The sequence below is a fragment of the Megalops cyprinoides genome, chromosome 3 (assembly GCF_013368585.1).
Source record: "Megalops cyprinoides isolate fMegCyp1 chromosome 3, fMegCyp1.pri, whole genome shotgun sequence".
NCBI lineage: Eukaryota > Metazoa > Chordata > Actinopteri > Elopiformes > Megalopidae > Megalops > Megalops cyprinoides.
The window spans coordinates 49265916-49293893 of NC_050585.1; the positions used below are offsets into that span (position 1 = coordinate 49265916).

The 27978-nt window shown below is 47.7% G+C and overlaps 1 protein-coding gene across 2 annotated transcripts; it reads right to left on the bottom strand.

Moving 5' to 3' along the window:
* LOC118774693 (synergin gamma-like) lies at positions 1 to 27627 on the bottom strand. Of its 2 annotated transcripts, XM_036524125.1 has the most exons (21): positions 27562 to 27627; positions 24354 to 24394; positions 22825 to 22955; positions 21958 to 22070; positions 21241 to 21346; positions 20486 to 20597; positions 19281 to 19595; positions 17299 to 17376; positions 16704 to 16900; positions 14853 to 15128; positions 14581 to 14729; positions 13566 to 13681; positions 13133 to 13195; positions 10667 to 11587; positions 8363 to 8932; positions 7586 to 7743; positions 7397 to 7450; positions 7200 to 7296; positions 5969 to 6117; positions 5174 to 5284; positions 1 to 1479 (listed from the first exon to the last, which is right to left on the bottom strand). In XM_036524125.1, the coding sequence occupies exons 1-21, from the start codon at positions 27594 to 27596 to the stop codon at positions 1348 to 1350; spliced, it is 3924 nt and encodes a 1307-aa protein (XP_036380018.1). In that variant the 5' UTR covers positions 27597 to 27627; the 3' UTR covers positions 1 to 1347. The 2 variants fall into 2 exon arrangements, with proteins under 2 accessions (XP_036380018.1, XP_036380019.1); XM_036524126.1 differs by lacking the exon at positions 19281 to 19595.
* Positions 27628 to 27978: the final 351 nt, after the last annotated feature.

The window sequence follows — 27978 nt, forward strand, 5'->3', positions numbered from 1 at the left end:
TCCATCTCACTGTTGTTAATAATTGTAATTACAATGCTAGTATAAATATAATCTAGACTCAACAGTGCAATCAGTAGCATTAGTCAGGTCCGCAAAAAACATCTCCGTCAGACTGGATACACACTGGCACAGCAAGACAGAACTGCAATCCCCGCACCTCAGCTAACAAAAGACAAGGCCCAAATCCCAGTCACACTCACAAAGTATTTACATACAACATAAACACTCATCGTCACAGTACAATCTCCACCAAACAATATAAAAGACATTCAGAATCAGTATGGGTCGCAATATTCTCAGACTGCCTTTCAACACAGCACTGACACTTTGAAGGTTTAATAACGGTATTTAAAAATCAATTAAAACGTTTGAAGACCCAGCCATCAAAGAGCCACAATCCCGGCAGAAAAAGATATCAGAACCCTGAAAAAAAATACTTAAAACAAGTAGAAAATGAGGCAGCGTTAGATTTAAAGATCAAGTTTAACACATTATCCCCCCTTCTCTGCTTCCTCCCACCACCAAAGCAGTTTTAAAAAGTGCATCCAGAGTTATATACTGTATCCATTTTAAAATTCTCAGACTTAAATTTTCCAGCCATTTCTTACAGATGTAGAAGGAGAGATTGCAGAGATTTACTGCACATACTGACTGGTTTATAGTTGAAGATTTTGGGCAAAAGAAGGAATGTGCTGTTGATGAGAAGTGAGGCAACATCAGAGTTTAGCTCAGCTCTCATTGAGGGCCCATCTTGCCCACCTCCACCCCGTACACACACACACACACACACACACACACACACACACACACACACACACACACTATTCTCATCATTTCTAATCGTGCAGCATTACCTGCATAACATTTCATTGAATACCTCCGCCAGGAAGTGACAATAAAATACACACGTCCTGAAAGGCTAACCTAAAACCTGGGCTTTTTTGCAGAATTTTCGAGGGACACAAAAAGATGACAAAGAAGAAGAAGAAGCAGAAAAAAAAAAACAATGACAACCACTTACACAACAGCAATATTACATTACAGTGTAATACGAGAGCAGCTTCCTTCACAGAGGCCTGACCTTGCTTTCAGACTCAATGGGAGCTTTCCACTGCTGTGTAGCATCAACTCCAGAGAGTAGGGTAAAGGGGGGGGGGTGAGAAAAAAGGAACAAATGGATAAATAAACAAATGCAATTTCATTAGAGGTTTTGGGTGAATCGCCAAGGTCCCCGCATCCGCTCTCAGGCAAGGTGGAGCTCGATACGCAGCTTCAGGCCGGAATGCCTTTGATTCGACAAGAGTTGATTACCCGGTGCAGGTTGCCATAGCAGCGGCGGTGGGGGCCTCAGAGCAGGTCCGGCAGAACAAGACCCGGTGGCTTGGGCTCCACGCAGTTAATCCAGAAATTGGCACAGCTGGCGTGGTACTGGTGGCCCCCGTACAGCAGCTTGAAATTGTCCGTCTCCGAGTTGAAAGCCTTTCAGCGGGGGCAAGCGGGAGGGGGGCACCGGGCGAAGCGAAAAATGAACAAATCAGAAATAAATCAGCGCTGGAACAGGAACGACTGATAGAGAATGCAGGCAACGCAGTGCACATTCATGAATCGACTGACTTGGAGAAGCCGCATCATTCATCCATCTGGCTTGCCGCACTCTGCTTATGCTACTGACCTCCGCATGGTATTGATTTTCCTTATGCGTCTTCATGAATCTATTCATGCATACCATCGCTCCTTGACACACTTTGTGGTAGCTACTGAAAAGAGAGCAGAGCCACCCAGCGGGTTATCTATGGACGTGCGGGAGATGAAACGGGGAACAGGGTGCGGGGAAGGGGCATGAAGTGCATTCATCTTACCCACCTACATATTTACCGTGCGCTAGCAAGGAGATGCCAATGAGTGTGTGTGTGTGTGTGTGTGAGTGCGCGTGTGTCCTCTGCTAAGGAGGGGAATAAAGACTGAAGGAAGAAGAGTGAGTCATGACTGAGGAGTCATGTACTCCCACACAAAGACACACACACTCTCCCTCACAAAAAGACGTACACACACACACACACAGACTTGTACATAGACAAACAGGAGAAATGTGAAGGAGGACCTTCACACACACCCACACACACGCACACGCACAGACACACACACCCACACCCACACCCACACCCACACGCACACGCACACACCCACACACACACACACGTGCCCACGCAGACAGACAGACAGACACACACACACACACACACGCACAGACAGACAGACAGACACACACACGCACAGACACACACAAAAAAAACAGACATGCACACAAAGAAGACCACTGCGAAGGAGAACCTTCTCACACACACACACACACACACGCCTGGCTGGGTCTATAAAGGAGGCAGGGAGGAGGGAGGAGGCGGGAGCAGAGACGGCAGAGCCGGTAGAACAGGAGGCTGGGATGCGAGCGGTGCAGGCAGTGAGCCCATAAACAGGGCGGAACTTTCCTCTCAGGTTTCACCTGCGCACCCTGCACCCAGGGGCTTCTCTCTGCCCCCCGCCGCTACGCCCAAAACCTGCACATGCAATAATAATAATGCGGCGAGGCTCGACATTCAGAGGCACGAGAATAAAAGGCAGCGTCCTCTTAATCTCACATCCATTCTCATCACCCTCATTCTCTCCCCCGTCTGCATGTGACGGCGTGCAATTTACCCACATCAAACGCCTCTGTTTCTATGGACACTGAAGCGCCTGTAGAGAAAGTGGCTAATTACAAAGTGCTGGAGAGATGTCTGGTTGAGTGATGGCTGCTACAGGTTGATAGCAGTGTAATAGTCTGTAACCTACATATAAAGACTAGGCTTAACTTGCCAACTTACCAACTTAAACTTAAGTCAGTAAGGCATTTAACAGCAATGGTGCATTACGCCACATTACACCTTGAGTTGTCCTCCGAAAACATGATCGATATTTTATCTTACCGTAAACGCTTATCAATATACAAAACATTATCGGATCCAGAAAGTAGTCTCAAATGCGTAGGAAAAATTCAATATGACTTTGAAAATGAAATGTAGTGAAACCGAGTCATGTCCCTTACAAGGCTGACTGACAGACCAGCCGAGAAAACACCCTCGGATTAGTTTTTGCAGAGAGGTGACATTTAAACATTGAAAGTAATGACAGTTTGGACCAAACAAGGGCCCTAATTCCAAAGTCAGAGTGAAATCAACTCCGCAGTTTAAATCTGAGTTGTGACCTTAAACTCCACAGGATAAGCTTCAGAGACCAAACAAACTGTGTCATACTTAATCTAACAACGGTCTTTGGCCAATGCCTGGACGCAGCACATGAAATGCCAAAATTTTCCTGTAAGCACCCTGTGTCTGAAGATCAAGACAGTCACGACCACCACTGTTCGCTCTGGGTCGGCACTGCAGAGAAACCGCTTTCCACACAGCCCAAAGAATCAAAAGCCCAAAGTCGAAGTAATCCTGAACCACAGACATGCTGCCATTCTTTATCCCCCGACCCACCCAAAGAGCCAATCACAAAAAAGAGGAGAGCGTTGGCATGGTCACCGACACGGCCTCACAACCCCACATACAACTCCGGTCTTTCATGGAGTTGCCTCATATGACATCATTCAGACATGAACTAATCCCACACTTTCTACACTAGTGTGTGGGACGCCAACATTAAAATCCATTGGCTTCCTGGGTTCCTAAGTGGCTCTGACAGTGAAGATTCTTGCTCCAAAGGCAAACTGCGTCCCATGGCCTGGGTTCGAAATAGGCCGTGTCATTTGCCAACAATGACCGGGGGTCCACATCAGCAGAACAAATTGGCTTCGTTACGCCAGGGGTGAAGGGGGTTGGTTGGCTAGGGTCCCCTCACAGCTCGGCATTGTAATGGCAAAAAAGGGCAAAAAAGGTGGTGCTATACAGAACATCACCAGTGTGTGGCTTTGAGAGAGTTGCTTTCATTAGGTCTACCATAACCTGTGTTTCTACCCATAAGGCAGGAGATGCATACCTACATAACCAGACATGCTGTAACCAGAGATGCCCCTCTCCTCTCCAAATGAAGCAGAGAATTTTAGTCACACAAAGTGCACTCATGCTGTGCAAAGTCCTGTTTCTGCAATGTCGGTGAGACAAGTGTCTTTATTCTTTAAATATCTGAACAGCTGGTGATAAGTGGACACAGTCCCTGACGAGAACTGGCCCCTCATTACTGTCAGAGTGCTTGTTACGGGTAGCTCTGAATCTATCTAAGCAGACTCAGTGTAGTTCTCCTGCTCTTGAATCATGGTGAAAGTGTATGCAGCCCAATGGAGCTGAAACAGGGGAGTCTCTCCTGAGACAGAGCTGAGAGAGGGGTGTCGCTCTTGAAAAAGGCAGAAACAAGGCAACTCTCTCATAGACAGTGCAGAAAGAGGGCAGGTCTCTCTAACAGAGCGCTGAAACAGGGCAGGTCTCTCTAACAGAGCGCTGAAACAGGGCAGGTCTCTCTAACAGAGCGCTGAAACAGGACGGGTCTCTCTAACAGAGCGCTGAAACAGAACAGGTCTCTAACACAGCGCTGAAACAGGACAGGTCTCTCTAACAGAGTGCTGTACCAAGAGAGTCTCTCTAAGGAGGGCTGAAACACGGCGCTACGAGAGCGTTGAAATGGGGTGAGTTTTTGAGAGAAGCGAAACAGGGGAAGCTCTGAGCTCCTATTTGTGTCCATGTGTTATTTAGAAGCTGAAAAAAAGGGCATCCAGGTCATTTTGGCACCTCTGTGTTTGGCAAACCTAGTATTCTCCCAAGGGTCCCATTACCAGTGTAGAACATTTTTTCTTGGTTTATTTTTGAAGCCAGTTGACAGTGCCTGCTTTTCAAACAAACACCTTTAAGCACGTTTTGTTATGTCATACTAAAATAGATCCCACTACAATTAGATGACAAGTTCACCATTTAAAGACAGAAACGTGGACTTTGATCATCATTTACCTCCTGGGATCATGATATTCTCATTGATCATTCTCTTTCACTATTTCCAAAGTGCACAAGAGCGTGTCCATGTGTTTGCAAGACTGTATGAATGTGAGCATGCTTTCACGCAAACAGCCTATACAGAGACGGACGCACACGCGCACACGCACACACGCACGCACACACAAACACACACACAAACGCCCCCTCACCTTGCTGCGTGAGTCCACGTTCAGCAGACACACTCCGCAGGCCAGCTCCTTGGCGTTCTTGATGCCAGGCCTCAGGATGCAGGAGGAGAAATCCAGGGAGCTCTCATCAGGCTGCCAGGACACACACACACACACACACACACACACACACACACACACACACACACACACCCGTGAATGATCATCCGACAGGCACCGGTGGCCCACACTCCACTGCAGGCCACATTCTTCATACTGTCATGGGCTCCACACTAACACAGTCAGAATCACAGCAGAGGGAGCATCTCTTTCACTTTCATTCCACAACGTCTGTATCTCTGTGAGACCTGATGCGTGGACTCAAACACAGAGATATTACATGCAAAACTGGAGTCTCTCATTAAAAAAAGGTTCTAATGTGACTCTCCTGCAACCTTCGCAGGCTTCTGTGGAGGTGGCGTTAAATATATGGGTTCAATAGGGAACACATAGACAAATATAAAGGTTATTTAAGCACACAGACTACACCTTCAGAAAAGGTTTCTCTCCTTACCCATCTCGGATTCTGTCAGCAACATTCCCAACAGCACGGTGTTACTGACACAATATTTGTCACTGGTCTCGTAAATCCTGCCTTATATCATCACATCTGTCACTGTGTGCTAGCCTGACTCGTGGTGCCGCACCACCTGCTCTTAAAAACTCAAGCAGAGGTTCTTTGCCCTGCTGTGTCCGAAGCATGAGGATCCACAAGGCCGCCCCGCCCCTCTCCCTCTCCCTCTCCCTTGAAAACTCCCCCCCCGACGGGGCACTAACCGTCAGCTTGGCCAGGGACATGAAGCCCATGAGGTTGTTCCACACCCGGCTGACGTCCTTTAGGAGCTCCTGCAGCTTCTCGGAGCACACCGCCGTGGCCTTGATACCCAGCTCCACGCGCTTGGTCACACGGTACACCTCCACCACACCTGGGGGGAGGAACAGGGGGAGAGAGGGGGTGAGCCTGAGACGGCTTAGTCGTCTAACTGTATCATTACCTACAGTACCAGTCAGTCAAGTTTGGGCACAATTGTTATTCTTTATTTTTACTATTTTTCACATACTGTTTTACACATACTGTCATTTAGAATGACAGTAAAGACATTAAAACTATGAAATAAACACAAATGGAATTATACAGTGACCAAAAAAGTGTTAAATAAATCAAAACTTAATATTTTAGATTCTTCAAAGTAAATTTTTTCTTAGAAGTTTTTTGGAAATAAATTCATACATAGACAAATATAAATAGTGAAGCTGACGCCTAAGAAGTAAATTTCAAGCATATAGAGACATAAGCCTTTAGATCAAAATGTCTTTGAATGCATTATCTTAATCCTTTGTGTCCAAACCTTTGACTGGTTCTGTACTTAATTTCACCCACCTGCACAGGTGGATAGCCCATACCTGTGTCAAACACACTGACAAAATGTCAGACAGGAACAGGGCACTAAGATAATCATAAGTAAAGGCACCATACAATTTAGTTATTCTACACATACACATAGGCAGCCAGGCTGAGCAGAGACTGTGGTATCACACATGCAGGAGAGAAGGATAGGCCTGCAAAAGCTCAGCACATGTTCTCCTGTCCTAGAGTGGTCCAACGTACCACTCACTGATCACTAAAATGGCTTTGGAAACACTCCAGGAACACACTCTCCCAAGTGTCACGTCACTTTATGAGGTCGCACATACTCCCAGATGTACGTACATGTCTGAGAGGCAGCACGGCTATCATTATGCCCCAGTGTGTAAGGGCTGAGTAGTGACTCAGTTCTACGTACCAGTGTGTAGTGACCGAGTCTTGACTCAGTTCTACTTCTCAATGTGTAGTGACTGAGTATCTTTGTCCCAGTACGTAAGGAGCGAGTATTGACTTGATTCTGTGTCTCAGTACATAAGGACTGAGTACTGACTCAGTGTTATGTCCCAGTGTGTAGTGACTTCAGTATTGACTCAGTTCTATGCCTAAGCATGTATTAACTGGGCAGACACACAGCAGTCTTACCCAGGAGGTACTCCATGCCCTGGGCGGACTGGATCACCTCTGTGCAGATGGCAGAGCTGCTAATGCTGTTAAGGGTGTTGTTGGCCTTGCTGATGACCTGTGAAGGAAAGCAGGACAGTAACCAGAGTCCCAGCCTCCCTGGACATACATGGCGAAAGTCTGAGGAGAGGAAGGAGAGAGGGGGAAGGTTCCCTTACCTGCAGGGCGCTTTCGAGACACCTCTGCCATTCGTATGCGTAGCGCTCGCTTTCCTGAAACAAAAGCAGAACAACCACTGTGAGGTGGGCTCTGGAGAGAGGCCTGTAAATTACACACAGTGGGAGCTGAACGGGCAGAGCGTGCAGTGTGACCCGACCGGACAGAGGAAACGCGGGGTCAGGCCGTACCTCCACCTCTCCGGTCAGGTCCTTGTACTTGTCGCGGATGACGGGCAGGGCCGGCTTCTCGCTCGCCGTGTTGGAGCGGTCGCGGAAGGGCTGCTCCGGGGCGGGCGACGGGGTGGAGCGCCCCACCTCCTTATCCCCCTGGCTCCTCTTCTGCGAATCTGACCAATGGGAGAGACACACCCGGCAGTTAACCCCGCCCCCGGAGGGAGACCAGCGCCACAACAGTGCTTTTCCGTCCCACGGGGCCAATCAGAGACATACAACGAAATCAGCAGAAACGCTCCGGTTCAAACAAATTAGATTCAACAAGCAGAAAGAGAAATCAATATCTGGCAAATGAGCTTCTTACCGCTTTGTGGAGGTTGTAATAAATTATGCATCCGTGCTGTTAACACCATAACAGCAGTAAAAATAAAGAACACTTCAGTGGCCGAGGCGGATGCAATTAATTTCCTCTGATGGATCTATAGGGCTTTGTTAATCCATCTCCTATAGGCATGACTGCGGACACTGAGCTCCATGTGCTGCCATCTACTGTCCAACAATGGTGCAGCAACTCGCTTTCACTGAGGACCTTAACTTGGTACCATGATGTTGCACTTCTTCGGGTAGCTAGTGGCATTACACTGACACAGCTCAGGCTTACAGGACACAGAAGTATATTTCACTATGCTAATATTTGTTGTACAATGGATATATTTTAAGCTCCACGTGAAACAATGTATCAGAACTGTGGTTGCTAGTGCATTTTTAAGAAGGAGAGAGCTGTGAGCTCACCTTGCACAGAGAGGTCGAAGGTTGCCAATTCACTCTGGATCATCTCCTCGCTGGACCTCACCTTGGCCTGGGAACTCGCCTTGAGGAAGTCAAATTTGCCAAATTTGGGCTTGTCTCCCTGGAAGGTCCCGAACTCATCAGCGACCTCGTTCTGGGTGCCATCGAGCCCCGTGTCAGCCGCGGCCAGAGGGCAACCCGATTTCTCTGACACAGTGACGGCGAAGTCCCCAAAGTCATCGTCACCCTCACCAGCCACTCCCTCTTTAAAAGACACAAAGTCAGCGAATGCCTCAAAGGTGGCGTTCCCGGAGGAGCTGTCTTTCACAGGGAAAGTGGCCATTTTGGACGGGGTGGTGTGTATGATGCTCTCTGATTCCGAGGTCCCGAAAGACCCCTCCTTGTCAAGCGCGGCGGTAGAGGACGTGTGCATACCCCCATCCAGGCCTGACAGCCCGACCTGCAACTTCGCGCCCTGATTGGCTGAGGACTCCTCCTTGTCCGACCAATCGTAACTGCCCAAGCTGCCCCCAGCAGAGGTCCCGAAAGGGTCAAACTTCAAGTCGTCCGCCTCTGCAAAAAAAAAAAAAAATGACACACACCAGGACGACCTTCTGGTGAAAACGATAATGACTCTGACAGCCCCACACTGGATATGCTCAGGTTATCATGATAGACCTAGGCATGCTGGGAGTAATGAATGCAAAAATTCAAGTGGATTAAAGAACTGAAAGTATGCTGCAGGAAAAGGCTATTTCATACCCACTACACAATTTGGAAAATGGGGAAAATTGCAGCCCTGCTGGAGTGCCACTCAAAGTGCCCAATCAGATCACCACAGTACAGCCAGGGGAAAAGAATCTGAAGTGGCAAATTCAATGTCTGACAGCCTTACTCGCACTCAAAATGTATAGTGTAAAATGTTCTTAATGGGCAGCCATGCAAACACAACAGGACATTGATGGCATCTTTCCCAGCTGATACATTTTTTATATGAAATGCAGCTGTAGTGTAGACAGAATGTATAGGTAATTATGTGAATGCATACTTATGTAATGCATGTGAATACTCAACAAGAATAGACATGTAAGCACAATAATCATAATTTATAATCTGAATCTACCTGCCTCCTTCTTGCACTACTCAATAAATACATGAGTACAATTCTCATAACCCAGGAGGCAGAACAGAGGGGACGTAATGCGCTTTAGAAAGTTTAATGTCCAGAGACTCTAATGCCAGCAAGCTTACACTGGCACTAAGCTTTTCCAAATATCAGGAGAACACACTGGTGTATGCGTCAGCACTGCCTGTCCATAACGGCTGCCATTCACTTCAAGCAAAAAGCATACACAAACTCACTTACAGAACAAGGCCAATGAATAAAATACACTATATATTCACTGAGACATAAATAATTAGGATGGCAAAAAAGGACAGCAGTGTAACACTTATAAAGAATTTGATCTTAGAAGGCTGTTTCTGTGCACTCATTGGCTGGGGAGGCAGTGTAGCATAGTAGTAAGGTGCTGGGCTTGTAACCAAAAGGTTGCCGGTTCGATTCCCCGCTGGGGCTGTTGTACCCTTAGGCGAGGAAATTAACTCACAACTGCCTCAAAAAATATCCGGCTGTATAAATGGATAACATATAAAGACTGTGACATACACTATATGGACAAAAGCATTTGGACGCCTGACCATTACACCAACAGGGACTGTAATGACATTGTATTCAAATGCATATATTTTAATATGGAGTTGGTCCCCCTTTTGCAGATATAACAGCTTCCACTCTTCTTGGAAGGCTTTCCACAAGATTTTGGAGTGTTTCTGTGGGAATTTGTGCCCATTCATTCTGTAGAGCATTTATGAGGTCAGGCACTGATGTTGGACGAGAAGGCCTGGCTTGCAATCTCCGTTCCAGTTCATCCCAAAGGTGCTCGATGGGGTTGAGGTCAGGGCTCTGTGCGGGCCAGTCAAGTTCTTCCACACCCAGCTCATCAAACCATGTCTTTATAGTCCTTGCTTTGTGCACTGGGGCACAGTCATGTTGGAATAGAAAAGGGCCTTCCCCAAACTGTTGCCACAAAGTTGGAAGCATAGCATTGTCCAAAATGTCTTGGTATGCAGAAGCATTAAGATTGCCCTTCACTGGAGATAAGGGGCCCAGCCCAAACCCTGAAAAACAGGTGTGGCCAAATACTTTTGTCCATATAGTGTAGTTGGCTGCTCTGCATAAGAGTGTGTGCTAAATGACAACAATGTAATGTAGTGAGCCTCACAGAAGCATGCTCACTCGTTCCTCACCTGCAGCTGGGGGCTGGCGGGAGGAGAAACCGGGCAGGTCCAGGGCGCTGTCCGACAGTACGTGCTTCAGGTCCCCGCCCACCTCCGACAGCTTCATGTCCAGCTGCATGGACAGCGCGTCCTCAGAGTCCTCCTTGCCCGCGCTGCTGCCCCCAATGGACGGGAGGTCCAGGGACTTGACGGACACGGAGTCCTCCTTGGCCCTGGCTGCCAGGCTCCTGTCGGAGGCGCCCAGACCCGAGCAGAACCGGACGGACTGGAAGTCGGCGAGGTCGTCGCCGTCGCTCCGCAGGGAGGTGAGGGAGCCCGCGCCGCTCTCTCTGGACGCCTCCAGGGAGAGCTGCTTGAAGACGTCGTACTTGTCCGAGACTCGCTGTCTGGGCGGGGTCCCCGCCAGGCCGGCCATGCCGCTCTCACCGGGCCGGGCCTCGCCCTCCCCTCCTCCTCCTCCTCCAGACCTCCCAAAGGCTGCGAAGTCTGCAAAATCATCCTGGGCCACCCCACCCCCCTCTGCCACGGTATAGCCGGGAGCAGAGGAGGACGAGGAGCTGAAGAGTGCGAAGTCCCCAAAGCTCTCCACCCCCGCAGCCTGGGGCTTTACTCCTCCCGAGGGGCCCGCAAGGGTGGGCGGAGCAGAGGGAAAAACGGGGGGCGTGGCCTCGGCGGGTGGGGCGGGAGGAGCCAGAGAGGAAAAGAGATCTAAGTCTGTGGCGTTGAGAGAAGGCGCTTTGGGCTGAGAGAGAGGGGACATGAGCTGCGTCTGTAGAGGCTGAGAGAGACAGTGAGGAGAAGGAGGAGGGAAAGCGGGCTGAAAGATCTTAGCCTGACTGGGAGGGTCTAGTGGAGAAACGCTGTCGGCTGTTTTAAAGTTTGTGAAGCCGTCGTCAGCGCCGCTGGATGCGAGGTCCTCAGATCCTTCCCCTGGCAAAACAAAGGAAATCGCCTGAATGATGCCGTCAGGCACAGAGGACGGAGAAGATCGGCAGCCGTCCTCCGCTACGGTTTCACCCATATCGCAATCCAACTCAGAAAACCGCTCGGCTGAATCTGCCACTCAGGCCTTGTGGGCACGCTTTGTGAACTCTGCCAATATGAGGGAAGTGCAAACTGTCTTGAGGTTTCCTCACAGCTGGGCTCACACACATACACAACACCGCGCACACACACACACACACACACACACACACACACACACACATCACAGCTTGGCTCACACACACACACACACACACACACACACACACACATCACAGCCTGGCTCACACACATACCCAACACCGCGCGCGCGCACACACACACACACACACACACACATCACAGCCTGGCTCACACACATACACACACAAACACACACACACACACACATCACAGCCTGGCTCACACACATACACACACAAACACACACACACACACATCACAGCCTGGCTCACACACATACACACACAAACACACACACACACACACGCACCACAGCCTGGTATACACACAAACCACATTACACAAATCACAGCAGAGCACACACATATATGACACCACACTGCACACGCAACACATTACAAGCACACACACTACATACAGAGACACACACACACACACACATCACAAGGGCACACAACAGAGCTCACACACAGAATAAGTTTATATTAAGAACAAAATACTCCAGAATTTCAAAGAATGCATAGAGCTGCCAGTCTCCAATTGAGAGGTAACATTATTGAACTGTATGGCATAAAGTACAGCTCTCTACATTCAGCCAAATCATTGAAACTCTGAAAAATTGTGTCCACTTGTTCCTACTCTGCCATTACCTAACCAAAGTCTGTCTTTGTGGAACATGACGCTTGAAAAGTGGGATGCTAGAGTAAAAGAATTACAGCGGTAAATGTCAGAGCCACGGCCAGGGAATCTGAAATGTCCGCAATCATCAAAGCTTCAGATTCCTGGAAAAAATAATCCTTTGAAAATGGGCCCGCATCCCCAAGAAACAAAAGCAGAAAACTCAGAGAGGCCACTGCACACATGACTTACTGGAGATGAGAAAGCTGCCCCTGCTGGATACTGTTCTAGTGAAACAGGGGAAGGGAGAGATGCCTCCATTAGCACCATATGTGTGCATTACAAACAAAAAAAACCATGACACCAGGTTGTGACATGTACTGTAATCATTTGATACACTGTAAATAATGAATATATCATAAACTCAAACGAGCTAATTCAGAGCCTTTTCCTCCATCTGAAGATCTGACCAGCGCCTGCTCCACAGTGTCATTTTCCCTTCCCCGCAGTCTTATGCTTAAAGACGGAGTCCGTCTGAAAGCCCTCTTCCGTCTGTCGGATATTGCGCTCAGCATGCACGGAGCTTTACCGGCTTTGCGAGATTCTCGGGGGCCGGGAGAGAAGCCTTTATTGAAACGTGTGCGTAGCGTTTTGCACTGTTGGAGACGGCTGGGGAGAGATTTTGCTTACCTACTGACTTCTGATCAGCGGGTTGTTCCAGCTGTCTGAAAACACTGTATTTATCTCCAGAATCTGCATCACAGGAGGAATACAAGAGGAGACGCTTCAAAGGTCTGGGTACATGCTCACGTACAACACACACAGACAGCAGCTCCGCTTCCAGTCAAACAGAAATCCTGACCATCGCAACAAGAACTACACCACACTGAAACGGAGGGTACATTTTTTTGTAAGGTAAGAACAATGAATTCAGATTTTATTCCAACCAAAACCAACAGGGGAATCATGACTAATATTATCGCAGACTGCAATGGCTGATGTTCCTCTGTTTGCAGAGGTGGGGATTGGTGAAAAACTGTTCTTTAAGATGAGTTTGTTTTAGACACAGTAGAACAGGGCAGAGAGGGGTGCGTTGGGGGGGGGGGGGGGGGGGGGACGGTACCTGGAACGGTGGGGGAAGAGGAGACCTGCTCCGCAGCCAGCTGCTTGAACACGGCGTATTTGTCAGTGGAGGATGACTGAGAAGACCCAGACACCGGCAGCAGCAACGGAGGAGCACTGGGGAGACAGAGGGGACACGGCATTCACAATCCCAGCACGGCCACAGCACGGGCAGCGGGGCAGCCGAAGACGCTTCAAATGGTCATCCATTTCAGTCCTTTCAATGTTCAGCAATTCCTATGACAATGGTGCGGAGGGGAGGGGCTCGAGAGGTTAGCCTGACTCTGCTGAAAGCCTTGTAATATTAAACCCCGCCAGACAAGAGATGGCTTTCAAACGCCTTTTGTGCAGTGAAAGGATTTCTCACCGGACCTGCAGAGCTTGCAACTTGCAAACTATTCCCTGCACAGAGAGAACATTCGGCAATTAATTCTTTCTGTGCTCTGAAATAGAGTGTTTTTATTTTTTCCTGCTCCTTTTAATTAGACAATTATTTGAGACTAAGCGCCGAGCTGAAAACGTGGCACTGCAACAAAGCCCTCTTTATTTTCCCGCTAGAAAGGAATTGTGATTTTGACTGTGAAATGAGCTCCTTTTCTTTATCTGTTCTCGCTGGCTTTCATTTAAATAATAACCATCCATGTCCATTTCCCAGGAAGGAGGAGGCCTTGCTGGGCAGGTCTGAAAAGCAATACGACGCAGTGCAAGCTTATCTTCTGCCCACTGAGCAGAGCTCATTAACAGAAGAGACAAAGCTTAATTGTTAAAGTGAGGGGGGGCAATTATAGGCTAACAGCCTATTAGGAAGCCATACCTTGTTTTTAATGGTTCAAAAACCATAGCCCGTGCCAACACTGCAAAGTGGATACTGCAAAGGAGGCACAGTGTATACTATAGCAAATGCAGATGTCCCTATTTTCAATTCCACCTGAAAACTGCCCCAAGGCTTTGTTCACCATTCTCTGTCTATCTGTCTGCTTGCTCTCTCTCTCTATCGCGCGCTCTCCATTCTGTACCTGCTCTGGGGTTGGGAGAGGGCGGGACAGGTGAATCCACCCCCTTTCTCCCCCTGGAAGTCAGAGAAGGAGTCCCCCCTGGCCCCGGCTTTGGGGGCCTCCTGGAAATCCTGGAAATCGTCATCCTCGAGCTTGGTCTCCTGAGGTACCTGTTAGCACATCAACATATCAATAAAGACATCAAAAATTAAAAAAAAAAAACCCAATAAGATTAAGAGGGCGGCTGTCCTAAATGTGCCCAACGCCGCGGAACGAAAGGCGCGAAAACTCACAGGCTGTGGTGTTGCCTGAGCGAGCGGGAAGCTGGTGACGAAGCCGGCGGGGGGCTGTGTGGGAGCGCTGAGGGCCACGGCGGGCAGGGGCATGCCCGGGCCTGGGGCCGGCATGGCAGCGGGCACAGCGGGCGCTGCAGGCACTGCCATGGGGATGGGGGCCTGGGGCAGGATGGCCGGTTGGTGCTGGGGGAGAACCATGGCAACGGCAGGCAGGTTGGGCACTGGGGGGGAGGGGAACTGGCTCAGCACCTCCAGGCTCGCCGGGAGACCACTCTGCAATGGAGAGAGAAAGCACAAGTAACCTGTTACATTACATTATATTACTGGCATTTAGCAGATGCTCTTATCCAGAGCAACTTATATCAGTCACAGTTTTTTACAATGTTATCCATTTATACAGTTGGATATTTACTGAGGCAATTCTGGGTTAAGTACCTTGCCCAAGGGTCCAACAGACTGGAACCGGCAACCTTTCGGTTATGAGTCCTGCTCCTTACCACTATGCTACACTGCCGTATTTAAAACATACAAACTGGTTCTCCTTCCTCTTCTACTTCAGAGATTTCATGATGAAACATGATGTAATGGTCACCTATCATAAAATGGGACATCATACAAAAAGTATGCAAGACAGTAGCAATTTGCATGCTGTGTTGAAATGTGACAGACAGTTGCTTCACTTATACAGCGCTTGAGTATCGCATACTGATTAGATTGTGAGAAAAAGTGTCCTCATGCAGTTACCTCCTATAGTTTTACTTCAACCTTATAAGTACATACAGAAGCATATCAACACCCATCACTTCTGACACTGAATCCCATGAGCTGTAAGTAATTACTAGTATATACAAACGTTTTCTCAAATCTTTGGTGTTTGGGAAGCTGGTGAAAGCACAATCTCACTTCATTTCTGCTTCGATACTTCAATTATCTCATGAGGGTGATAATTAAAAAAACCTATCTGGGCACGTGTGCCTCCTGTTTTCTCCAACCTCGCTCCTTCTACCGAGCACCAGGAAGAGACATCTGCTTAAATTATTCATTAAAGTCAAGTTCCATTTTAGCAGCCGTCACCGGGAGCTGTCTGCTACCTTACAGAAGGCTGCTGCTCCCTGAGCGGCCCCCAGAGACTGAGCATTTGCATTCCAAACAGAGTTTTATTATCCCGCGCATCCAGGCGGCTGCTTGCAGAAGGAGCACTGACAGTCTCCCGCTCTCCCAGGGGTCCTCCACCCCCCCCCCCGCCACCCTGCTGGACGGAGAAATGAGGCCCGCCCACGCCCCCCTATCCACAGTTGGGGACGTTGCCGAAAATTCATTGAAGCTGCAGCACTGTATCTGCCCCAGGGAGCTCTCGATTTCGTTTCAAAGGAATCGCTATTCAGTCGCTCCTGTCTCACGTCCTTGCAACTTATTTAACATCAGCCGGGCTAGGAGCTAATCTTTCAGCATATCCTGCAGGAATGCATGCGTGTTACTGTCCAAAGCACCAAATGATAACTAGTGACTAGCAGGAACCATCCACATGTCACAGATTCATTACATTAAATTACTGGCTTTTAAAAGATGTTCTTTATAACTTGGAACTTTACATAGGTTGCAGTTTTTAACACATTATCCATTTATACAGTTGGATATTTATTGAGGCAATTCTGGGTTAAGTACTTTGCCCAAAGGTCCAACAGACTGGAACCGGCAACCTTTCGGTTATGAGTCCTGCTCCTTACCACTATGCTACACTGCCGTATTAAAAACAAACACATTGGTTCTCCTTTCTCTTCTACTTCAGAGATTTCCAACTCTACTGCCGATGACACTGCCAAAGCCAGCACCGAAACACCCAATCACCTGCGTCACACCAATCATGGCCAGCACGGTGTACAGCTCCTCCTTCGTCAGCTTGCCAGGCGTCGTCCGATTGGCCGAGGCCCAGATCTGTCCCAGTGCCTCTCTGGGCAGGCCAGATGACATCAGGATGGGGTAGAGCTTGGCTGTGTCAATGCCTGCAGGAGTCATGCTGTACTCCAGCACCTTCTTATACAGCTCTGCACAAGGCGGAACAAGCAGGACCGTGAGACATTTCACTGCTTTTCTCACTGCAATAAATGTAGCGCTGAGATCCAAAAGAGAGAGACGTTTCTATTATTGCTCGTATTTTCTTGTAATGGATGGAAGGGAGAGCTGATCCATCACACTTACCGCTAGAGTTATGGAAGTCATAAATGGGCACAAGTGTGTATAAAGGCTGTTATTACCATTTCCGAAAATTACACACTTCACAACCATGCATATTCAAGCTGAAATTAAAATGCTTACCGCTTTTAATTTTCACTATTTTTTGTGATTTATATTATTGCGTTTATCCAGCCGGAGTTATACTGGAGGTAATTCAGGTGAGGTAATTCGCCTTGCGTACAACTGCAGGGTCTCGCACGGCATTTACCTGGAACGAGGCTGTCGTTGTACAGCCACGCGGGCGCAATGGGCTGGATGTGCTCTTGCTGAGGGAAGACTCCAACACCTGCAGATAGCAGCACAGCGCAGAGAGAGAGAGTGAGAGACCGCGGGAAACAGCAGGGGAGGTCACCTTTCACCGCGAATGCTCCGTTTAAAGGCTTTACCGCCAGGGAGAGGAACGCCGGGACGCTCTCAGACGTGACGCCTGTCTGCACCTGCTGACAAGGGGCGGCGGCGGCACTCAACCGGGGTGCTGCTGATCGTCACACGGGGCCTTGAGGTACAATTAAACTCTGACCTACACATCTGCCCGTCAACGCACAACCGGAGCGGCCCGTGTGGTTTTCGAGCATTCCCAGCAGACCCGATCAGCCGATAGCCTGTCACTGTTGTGATTGCATTACCGTGCAAAAGATCCCCAGGTTCATATGTCTCACTCTTCCTCTTCCTCGGCGCAACAGGAGAGAGAGAGAGAGAGAGAGAGAGAGAGAGAGAGAGAGAGAGGGAGAGAGAGAGAGAGAGAGAGAGAGAGGACAAGCAGTCGAGGCGCAGCGAGATACGAAAGACGGCTTCCGCTCCCTCCTTGTTATGGAGGGACACGAGAATCCAATTAAGTCCACGTTAGACTGAGGCGCGGTGCAGAGGCGGGGTCGTTCTTTCTCACAGTGCGACGCTGGGCAGGGAGCAGGCAGCAGCTTTTTGGGTCTGTGCTCCTGACCCCTGAAGGGAAACGGAGGGGCTGTGTGCAAAATGCAGGCAACAGTAAGAACAGAGAAAGCAGAGCCATAAGCCAAGAGACCTATTACACCTGACACAACAGCAGCTTATATAACATAATTAAGGAAGTCCATCTGACTCCGATCAGTGACGGTGATTCCCTCTTATCCAATAAGGCTGTCAGCCTCTTAAATATATTTCGCCGTCGCTTCCAGCAAAACCATATCAGTAATTTCACCTCTAAGGTTGGCACAGGTAAGAGGAAAAAACAAAGGCGTGCTGTTTTTACAGCCTTGCCAGAAGGTTTTACGGCAATTGAAATGTGCACATTAAGTCGCTGGAGAGCAACAAACCCCCCAAAAAACATTTCAAAGCAGGACCACCCTGCCCTGTGAGGCAGGGAATATTCTATAGGTGTGAAAAGCACAGAATCACAACCTGAAATGAAACTGAGGAGCGCCTGAGACCTTTGTCTGATCTTTAAACCTGAGAATCAACAACATCAATTTCCTGGCAACAAAAAGAACACTTTTGTGAAGTTTCATTAAAACTCACGCACACAGAGCCAAATTAAAGATGGGAAACTGAAAACCAACCAGGAGCCTCTGTGGCCCTGCTCTTTGGCCCCATGACCCGAAAACCGACTTCTAAACCTGAACTAAACAAGGAATTAAACAAGAGGTTTGTTTGGTGTCACTGTGGAAAATGATAGAAAACATTAGGCTTAAGACAGATCAGCATCAGCCCCTGTAAAACACGCATTGTCTTTTGCTGCAGTTGCTACAGGGTGTTGGTTGCTACAAAGCAGGCATTGGGTAGGGTTTCCATAACAAACTTGGCATATCTATCAGTTTATCTCCCCTCTTCCTAATAAGGCCCCAACCCTGCAAGGCATTACGGGATGAGTCAAAGGTATGGACCACAGACCACACACTGGGCGATCCTCTTTGAGTATGAGGGTTAAACTTCCTTTCAGCCATTTCAAAGACCCACAATTAATGGAAATGTGCTGCAGTTACTTTGGACAGCCCGCTAATTTTCGTTTCAAATTATCTGGTTGGAAAACAGCAGCTTCTAAATCCAATGTTGATGCACTTTCCCAAAATCCACTTTGCTCTGCTCGGCCACCCCGTCAGTATTAGCCTTTTTTGGTCTACCTTTGGCGTGTTTACTGGAATCTGCAGAATCAGAATCAGATGAATTTACTTGTGGTGGCAAATGAGGAAGATTGAATAACGTTAAACTAATTACCTTTGACCGCAGACTGAGAGCTGGAGCTGACAGTAGAGGGTTGGGAGGCTGGTGTGAAGGGCACAGGGTGATAGAGTGTCTGGGGGAGGGGGGCTAAGCGGTGTCGCTGCCCTGCGGCGCCCCCTACGGGCTGGGGACCTGCACTCGCTCGGAGGGAGGGTGACGAGGACAGGACAGGCGGGACAGAGGAGGGGGTGGAGGAGGCAGGGGGCGCGGCGGGGCCCTGAATAAAGTCACTAAAGTCATCGTCGTCCTCGGGGGGAGCGGTGGGGGGGAAGGAGTGAGAGGTGACAGAAGAGTGGGATGACGATGTGTCTGTAAAAATGGAGAGATAATGATGGAATAACACACAGATTCACCGCACACAATACATGCTGAGGAAATGGACACAAGACACTGTGGAGCACGGAGTTGAAATGGAAGCGGTACCCCACTTGCACACTTCAGAAATGACAGGGCACTGCGTCACTGACTGCACTTACATGTGCCATAGGCCATACAGCCGCACAAAACCATGCAGGTTTCTGTGATACTTGTACATGAATGTACTTATGTTATACCAGTACGGAGATCATTCATTTGTATGCTTTTCTTATTTGTTTCCAAACAAGTGAAGTAATTTCCGAAGTGTGCAAAAGCAAATGTTCTACAGGGAAAACATTTACCATAAGATCTAAAGCAAGGTGGCATGTACACGAAAAGTACAAAAACGTCTCAGAAAATAAATAGCAATTAGGGCCTGTTAACAATGGTAACAGCAAAAAAAACACATGAAAATGGAAATTGATCAGTCTCTAGATTCAGGTCATTAGAATAAGCAGAGAGCAACAAGCATTTGTTCTAGAACATTCACTATGGGCACTGCACTCTCTGGTATCCTTTGGTGATGGGTTATTTAGCCTTATGAGAAATAAGAAATAAAGAAGAAATAAAGAGTTACAGGGATATGTGAAACACAAACAGTACTGAGCGAAAAAGCTCTGTTCTCTGCAATAATTCTCCACGTCAGTGGTGATCCTGAGTGTTCTTGTTAACACCGAGTTGTGAAATCTGCTGAATGAGCCCCTGTCTTTGTTCTTCTCACGGTGACACCTTTTTGAGGCCGTGTCGACACCAGCACTGATTAACGTCAGGGAAAAACAGATGGCACGACTATGTTCGACGCTAAGAAGAGTGTTGTAATTGTCCTGTTTGGAGGAGCGTACCGGGGTTCTTGGGGAGCGAGGCTGGTGTGGGGTGCATCTTGGCCTCTCTGGTGAAGCCGTCGAGGTTTCCTCTGATGGCCTCCAGCGCATCGTCCCGGCTCTTCTCCCCCGTCTGCGCATCAACACACACACACGCACACACACACGCACACACACGCACACACACACACACACACACACACACACACACACACACACACACACACACACACACACCCAAACACACACACACCCAAACACACACACACCCAAACGCACACACACACACGCACACAAACACACACACACACAAACACACACACCCAAACGCACACACACACACGCACACAAACACACACACACACAAACACACACAAACACACACAAACACACACAAACACACGCACACACACGCACAGACACGCACAGACACGCACAGACACGCACAGACACGCACAGACACATACACGCACACACACGCACACACACGCACACACGCACACACACGCACACACACGCACAGACACACACACCCAAACACACACACACACACACACACACATACACACACACACACACCCCAAAACACACACACCCAAACACACACACAACCAAACACACACACCCAAACGCACACACACACACGCACACAAACACACGCACACACACACACACACACACACACACACAAACACACACACAGCGGGACTGAGTGACGGATCAGCCAACCGGAGGCGTGAGAGAGCAATGGAAGTGGGTGTGGCGTGACCTCTGACCTTGGGCTTGATGTTGCTCAGCATGCGCAGCTTGTGCTTCTGCTCCTCGAACTGCCTCCTCTTCCTCTCCTCCTCCAGCGCACGCTGCTGCAGCTCCAGGCGCTTCCTGCCAGTCAAACACAGCCAGCCTATCAGAGGCAAGGAACGAAGCCAAACGCTCTCCTCCGCTTACGACACAATCTGCCGCGGTTACGGAGTGCCGGGCAGCTACCGCCGGGGTCATCTTGAGTCCTTGTACTACTTACTCCGAGGCCTCATTCACACAGGCTGTAATTTCCTCTGTCTGCTCTTAATACAGTTCCTTTGTTTTTATTGCTTTGGTGCAAGGTACCTTTTTGCAAATGACACACGGTGGACCGAAGTAACTTTTGCCCATTTCAAGCAGTTAGGGCTTGAGAAATTGATACTGTTACAGGTGGCAATTAAACTTGAAAGTGACCTAATCAACATACCAGTCACCCACAACCAATCAGTATTTTTAATGTTCCAGCAATCAATGCTCTTCCCTATCCATTTCTAGTAGTAAGGCCTTCTTTGTACATTCACTCACAATGACATTTTAGAATATCATCAATTTTGCAGCATTAAAACTGAAATTTTTCAATTAATTCTGTATCTATGCCTCCTGCACATGGCAGCTCAGCTAAGCCAGGCTCGAGACAAGGCCAAGCAAGCCAGCCCAGCAGCACCGCATCTGTGCAAACACACGGATCTTACTGATGGTCCTCGGCCATCTGCTTCTGCATGTCAGCGGTGTAATGGGGCCCTGGGGGTCGCAAGCCCATGAACTGGGGCTGTCCCATCATCGGCATCCCCATGGCCATCCCTCCCTGCAGAGACAGACAGAAGGACAGGCAGCATTACAGACGGGTAGCTTCAGGTTAGCACAAGAAACAATGTGAAAATGCCGTCAGAAGCACAAAGGCAACGCACTTCAAACTCCAAAAGGCTGCTGTAACTGTCAGTGCTGACTGCTGAAAGGGTTGTGCACATTAGCTCAGCGAACACCCCTCCACACATATGAGAAGTCCCCCATATGTGCTCGATATGAGTCAGGCAGAGATCTCAAACACATGGATGTACACTGGACATGTACACGGGACATTCTGCCACCAATCCAAGAGTGGACCTGAACACCCTTAATCCCCCCCTGCCTGACACCCCTCCCTGTCATCCCTCCAGCTACAATTATGGAACTGCCAAAGTATCACTGAGACACTCAAAGTGTGACAGTTACTCAGGCCCACAGGATCTACATTTTTCTGATGTCCCCACTGAAGGCTGAACTCACGGATGTCAAAACCACACACGTTTCCTCATTTAAGGACCTAACAAATCATTCAGATTGAGGTACGGATGCCGAAAGCTTCTGTCTGGTTAAAGGAAGTACCAACTAAAAATGGGCCAGGACTGAGGTCAGGAAAAGCTGAGGGTTGGTCCACCAACCCTACACTGCCGCCATTATGGTTGTAGCCAAGCACTTCCTCCCCCGTGTCTGAGCCCTGCCACCCATCAGGGTAACAGTGTCTCACAACACCGCCACAGAGACGCCAGGACACTGGCACTGCAACGCGAGGCACAGACCTGCATCGGCATGGCACCCGGGGGCATCTGGGCACCGAAGTTCATTCCCACCATGCCTTGCATGTTGGGCTGCATGACGGGCACCATGGGGAAGCCCTGCTGCTGCTGCTGCTGTGGCTGCATGGGCATGCCTACAAAACACAAAACAACACAGAGCAGCGCACGTCATACACGCCTTCCATATACAACACAGAGCAGCACACGTCATACACACCTTCCATATACAACACAGAGCAGCGCACGTCATACACACCTTCCATATACAACACAGAGCAGCATACATCATACACACCTTCCATATACAACACAGATCAGCACACGTCATACACACCCTCCACACAAAACACAGATCAGCATACATCATACACACCTTCCATATACAACACAGAGCAGCATACATCATACACACCTTCCATATACAATACACAGCAGCACACGTCATACACACCTTCCACACAGCAGCACACGTCATACACACCTTCCATATGCAACACAGAGCAGCATACATCATACACACCTTCCATATACAACACAGATCAGCACACGTCATATACACCTTCCATACACAACACAGATCAGCACACGTCATACACCTTCCATACACAACACAGATCAGCATAGATCATACACACCTTCCACACAAAACAACACAGATCAGCACACGTCATACACGCCTTTCATATACAGTACAGCAGGGAACAAGAGAAATCACATACACCTTACATACACAGCACACAGCAGAAATCATACACATCTTCCATCTTCCAGCACAGAGCAAAATACATCACACATACTTTCACAGCTGGCTTACTACAAAATATTTTGCATTGCCCATAAAAACATCCTGTACGCAACCTGACATGAACTGCTCTATGTTCAACCGACTACATTAAGTCCATGATTCAGCACACTACAATTACCCTTAAATAGTTGAAGCACATAGTGAAAAAACTATCAGGTCAAATCCCTGCTGCAATCAATAGCCTTTTTGATCGTACCCTCTAAACCAGGAGAATAAAAGGACATTATACACTTAAACCATTCATTAAACCTCAGTCCCAATGCAAGAGGTTATTTTAAGAGACTGCCACAGCAAATAATTCTCTGCCCTGTGTCAGACAGCGAGATGAGTCTCATTTATCTGCTTTTTCACCTCTCTTTTACTTTCAGATGCAACTCTGACAAAGTACTGCTGCTGGAGTCCACCCTCCACCATGCAATAAAGCCTTAACACCGCTAGGCTGGGGACCTCTCTTCTCCACTTAGTTGTAGGGCGGATCACAGGCCTCCTACCCTTTTCTACAATACTATAATACATGTACAATGATCTATTCATTTCCCTCAAAGTACCTAAGAACCATTTGCCATCTCAGCCCGCTCTTCACTCAAGAACTTTAGCACTCATTGGTATCAGCTCTGGGATGCTAAAGCAAATAAATTGAATGTAGCAAAGTTGAGATATAAAGGGAGCATTAGAGAACAGGATAATGGACATGATGGATACTTCAATCCTGGGAAAATGGACTCACCTTGTGATGGCCCCAGGCCACCCGCAACAGGGTACATGAAGCTACGAGAGAGGAGAGAAGCACAAATCATTACTGATGGAGCCCTCTCCTGCAGCACAAATCAAACCGCTTCACATTCAAAAGGTCAGGCAGCAATAACTTTCACAGACAATCAGCAGACATATGTTGGCAATGCGCAAGTCTTCTTCCCCACCTTCTTCCTCATTCACTACTCCGCAGCACAATGTGTGAATTCATCTACCAGCTGACAGAACGTTTCACAGACCCTCTTTTGTTTTCTTGTATCTATCCAGCATATCAGAATAACAGGAGATTAGGTCATTTTAAAGCGGGACTCTGTAAAAATGAGAGCAGGAAAATGAACACACAACATGTTTCTGACATTTACCAGCCAAGCATAGCACTGCCAAATCACATTAACTGTTGCACAGTGAACTGTTGCATGATGAGCATTCCCACCACACCAAGCCCAGCTGCAATGGATGCCTTCATGGAAATCATTGCAGTCACCCCGTTATGACAAGACCAGGTCTTTTTCTCAGTACTCTGCCAGACACTAGCACTGCTGCAACGCAGGTCTAGGTTCATGCACCCAGTGGTTATGTTATTCCGATGAATTCATTTCTGTCTGCACACGACAACATGTATAACTGACATGAAGGACCTCAGCTGAAAGCATACCGTTTCCTGTACTGAGACAGAAATTCTGCACAGCACTGTGAACACAAAAGCTGCTAAACATCAAGGGTCAGCATTTTCCTTTCATTAATAACACTCCTTGCACTGTTTCTCTTTTTCACCAGAGTCTTTGTTGTTTCAGTGCAGAAGTTGGACTCATCTCTTCTGCCTCTGCCACAACCACGTCAGAGAAATACACTAGTCCCATCACTAATCAACATGGGGCAGATTTCTCACGCATCTGTCCACTCCCAGATTTAGGTTCATTAAGCACCTTCTGGATGAGACTGTGAAAGCTGGGATTGAAGGGTAGATTAGTCTTAAGTTTGTTGACAGAACACAGCTGAAGGCCCTGTGTAAAACGGTATCATATGTCACACCACAAAGCTGTGTGCTCACAGAAACACCGCTGCAGGGCCGAACATGCAGGCGCTGCAGAGATCTCACTATGACACAGAGTAAAACCCAATTCAATTAATATAGTGCCACTACTACTATAGGGAAATACCATCCTTTAGGTTTTTCACTGAGGGCTGAGTGTAGGGATTCAGTCTAATTACTAAATGGGGTAAACAGGTAAACAGAGGCCTTCTGCATGAAACATTTATGAGCCTCCTCCATCTAGAGATTCTTTAATTATTTAACATGCTGGCAATGTTGAGGGGATATGATACCAAAGTAAATGGAACTCACGGGCACTGCAGGGCCAATGTCTCATTGCCTCTCTCCAAGATCGAACAAACAATAACATGGCAGTTACAACAACAGACAGGACCGCACTTTTGGACTAGCAATATATCCATGAAATTGCCAAAATTTGGAACTAACTCTGGACACCAGAAAAAAGTGAAATAGAAAAGCTGTCACCAGGTTTGTTGTATCAAGACCTATTTTTCTTCTTACACACATAAACACACACATACACAATTTACTCCATAATTACAATCACATTGTAAGCATCTGTTGACGTCTCTGGCAACAGATTTCAAACCAGCTGTGAAGGAGAGAATAAACGCAGAGGAAGTTTAAAACTGACACTAGCCTAATTCACTGAAGATGAACACATTGGTTAGATGTCAATCCAAGAAGACAGGCCTCAAAAAGCTTGGCAGTAGGCTGTTATATTATTACACTATTAAGCTGTCTGCTAGATGTAAATGTATCATTAAAATGTACTCATATCTTGTACATCGCTCTGGACAAAAGCATCTGCTAAATGTTATGTTATATATAACTCTATGGCATGTTGTACAGCATAGAATTGGATTAAAAGAAAATATATGTTCCCCCACTGAGATGGCTACTTTTTCATCTATTAGCAAAACCCCCCCTTCCCTTTCAAAAAGCACTGTGCTGCTAAAATAGCATTCATCTAAACCCATTTATCAGCATAGGGTAAATTAAATGGGCTACTTCCTTTTTACTCTAATAATATATTAGCAAAGTGTTAGAATAAATTGCAACAACACAAGTGGACCTCAACCCTCCCCAATGTCAACCTTATCAGCTGTAGGAACTTGCAGTGCGCAATCATTAAACAGACCTGCAAGGACTGCGCTCCACTCATGAAATAATCATCAAACCCTTATTTTCATTGTCACAGCGCAACGGTGTGTGGTTACAACCACAGGACGCTTCCCGGCATTCAGGTCACTTATATATATACACTAATGTTACGGCAATTAACACCGCACTCTTCATAGCTAACAAACAGCAGTGAGTAGCTAGCATCATTCACTATTACGCTGCCTTAATACATTTGTAGCAAACATAGCTAGCCAGCTACCAATAGGTAGTTGACTTTAAGGTTACCTTTTCCCAAAAGTGCAGGCTAGCTAGGTAGTTACGTAATTCGATAGCACGGACATCTATTTAGCTGCAGATGCATCGCTTGTTGCTAGCTACCTAACATTGGCAGCATCAGTGCTGGATTGTCACCCGAAAGATGACCCACATGTTTCTTACACCAATCCGGAGTTTACAATTAGCTAACGCTGCCTCCCCATATAGCTTGCAAAATAAACTGAAACTGGATTGCTATAAAAAATTTGCAGTAGCTATGCGCAGCTGTCCTGGCTACAGAGTTAACCATATGCTTTGGTGCTGGAATTAGCAACGGTATTTTAACGTACATTACTGGTTGTCTAGCAGGTGTACTAGCCATACATAGCAATAGCTATTTCAGGCACGCTGTGTCCCTGCGAAACATCAAGGTAAATCTGAAATCAGTTGCGAGATAATCGGTAGCTAGCTATTGTTACTAACTAATTTCACTTTCTTGTTATTCTGTAATGCTGTGAGCGATCGTTAGGCAATCGCTCTACTGTAAGTTAGCTAGTTACCTAGCTAAGACAGCTAGCCACCTGGCTATCTGCTCTGTGTTTGTTCAAACTGACGCTAGGAGCTCGGCTCGTTACAGAAGCCAACAGACTTCGGGGAAAACAGATGAAAATAAATCAAACCATTTCATATTCTATAAGTGGTCATAGTCAACGTATCGCTTATTTAGAGAAATGGTCTTGCTAGCTACCTGCCGGTTCCACCTGTTCCTGGTCGCAGGGCCATTTTCAAAACAAATGCAGCTTACGTATGAAGCGTACGTAAGTGACTCTCTCGCCCTGAACGGCGCCCGCTACGCGATGTCGCCCGATGACAGCGCCTCCAAACCCCGCCCCTCTTAATCTAAACCAATGAGGTATGGCCTGATTTCCCTCACAGAGCATATCTATGACGTTATGTATGTATAAACTGTATGACAAACAGCGCCTGGATGGAAGTTATCACGCCATCAGCAGGATCAATGACTTTTCTGTTCAGTCCAGGTCTGGCACTTGTGCGGCCCTTTGAAGTTCTGTTTGTGTTCTGCGTGTTCATAAGAGTTTACGTGGTACAAAGGTAAATGTTTGTAAGGACTCGGGTGTCATTGTGGGTATTTGTCATAGAAGCC

Excerpts from the sequence above, each read along its gene's own strand:
- LOC118774693 (XM_036524125.1), bottom strand. The coding sequence starts at position 27,596 with ATGGCCCTGCGACCAGGAACAGGTGGAACCGGCAG. Across the intron at positions 22,071-22,824 it reads CGGGTGCCATGCCGATGCAG|GGAGGGATGGCCATGGGGAT; the intron begins GTCTGTGCCTCG and ends CTGTCTCTGCAG. Across the intron at positions 14,730-14,852 it reads CTCAGGCAACACCACAGCCT|GTACCTCAGGAGACCAAGCT; the intron begins GTGAGTTTTCGC and ends ATGTGCTAACAG.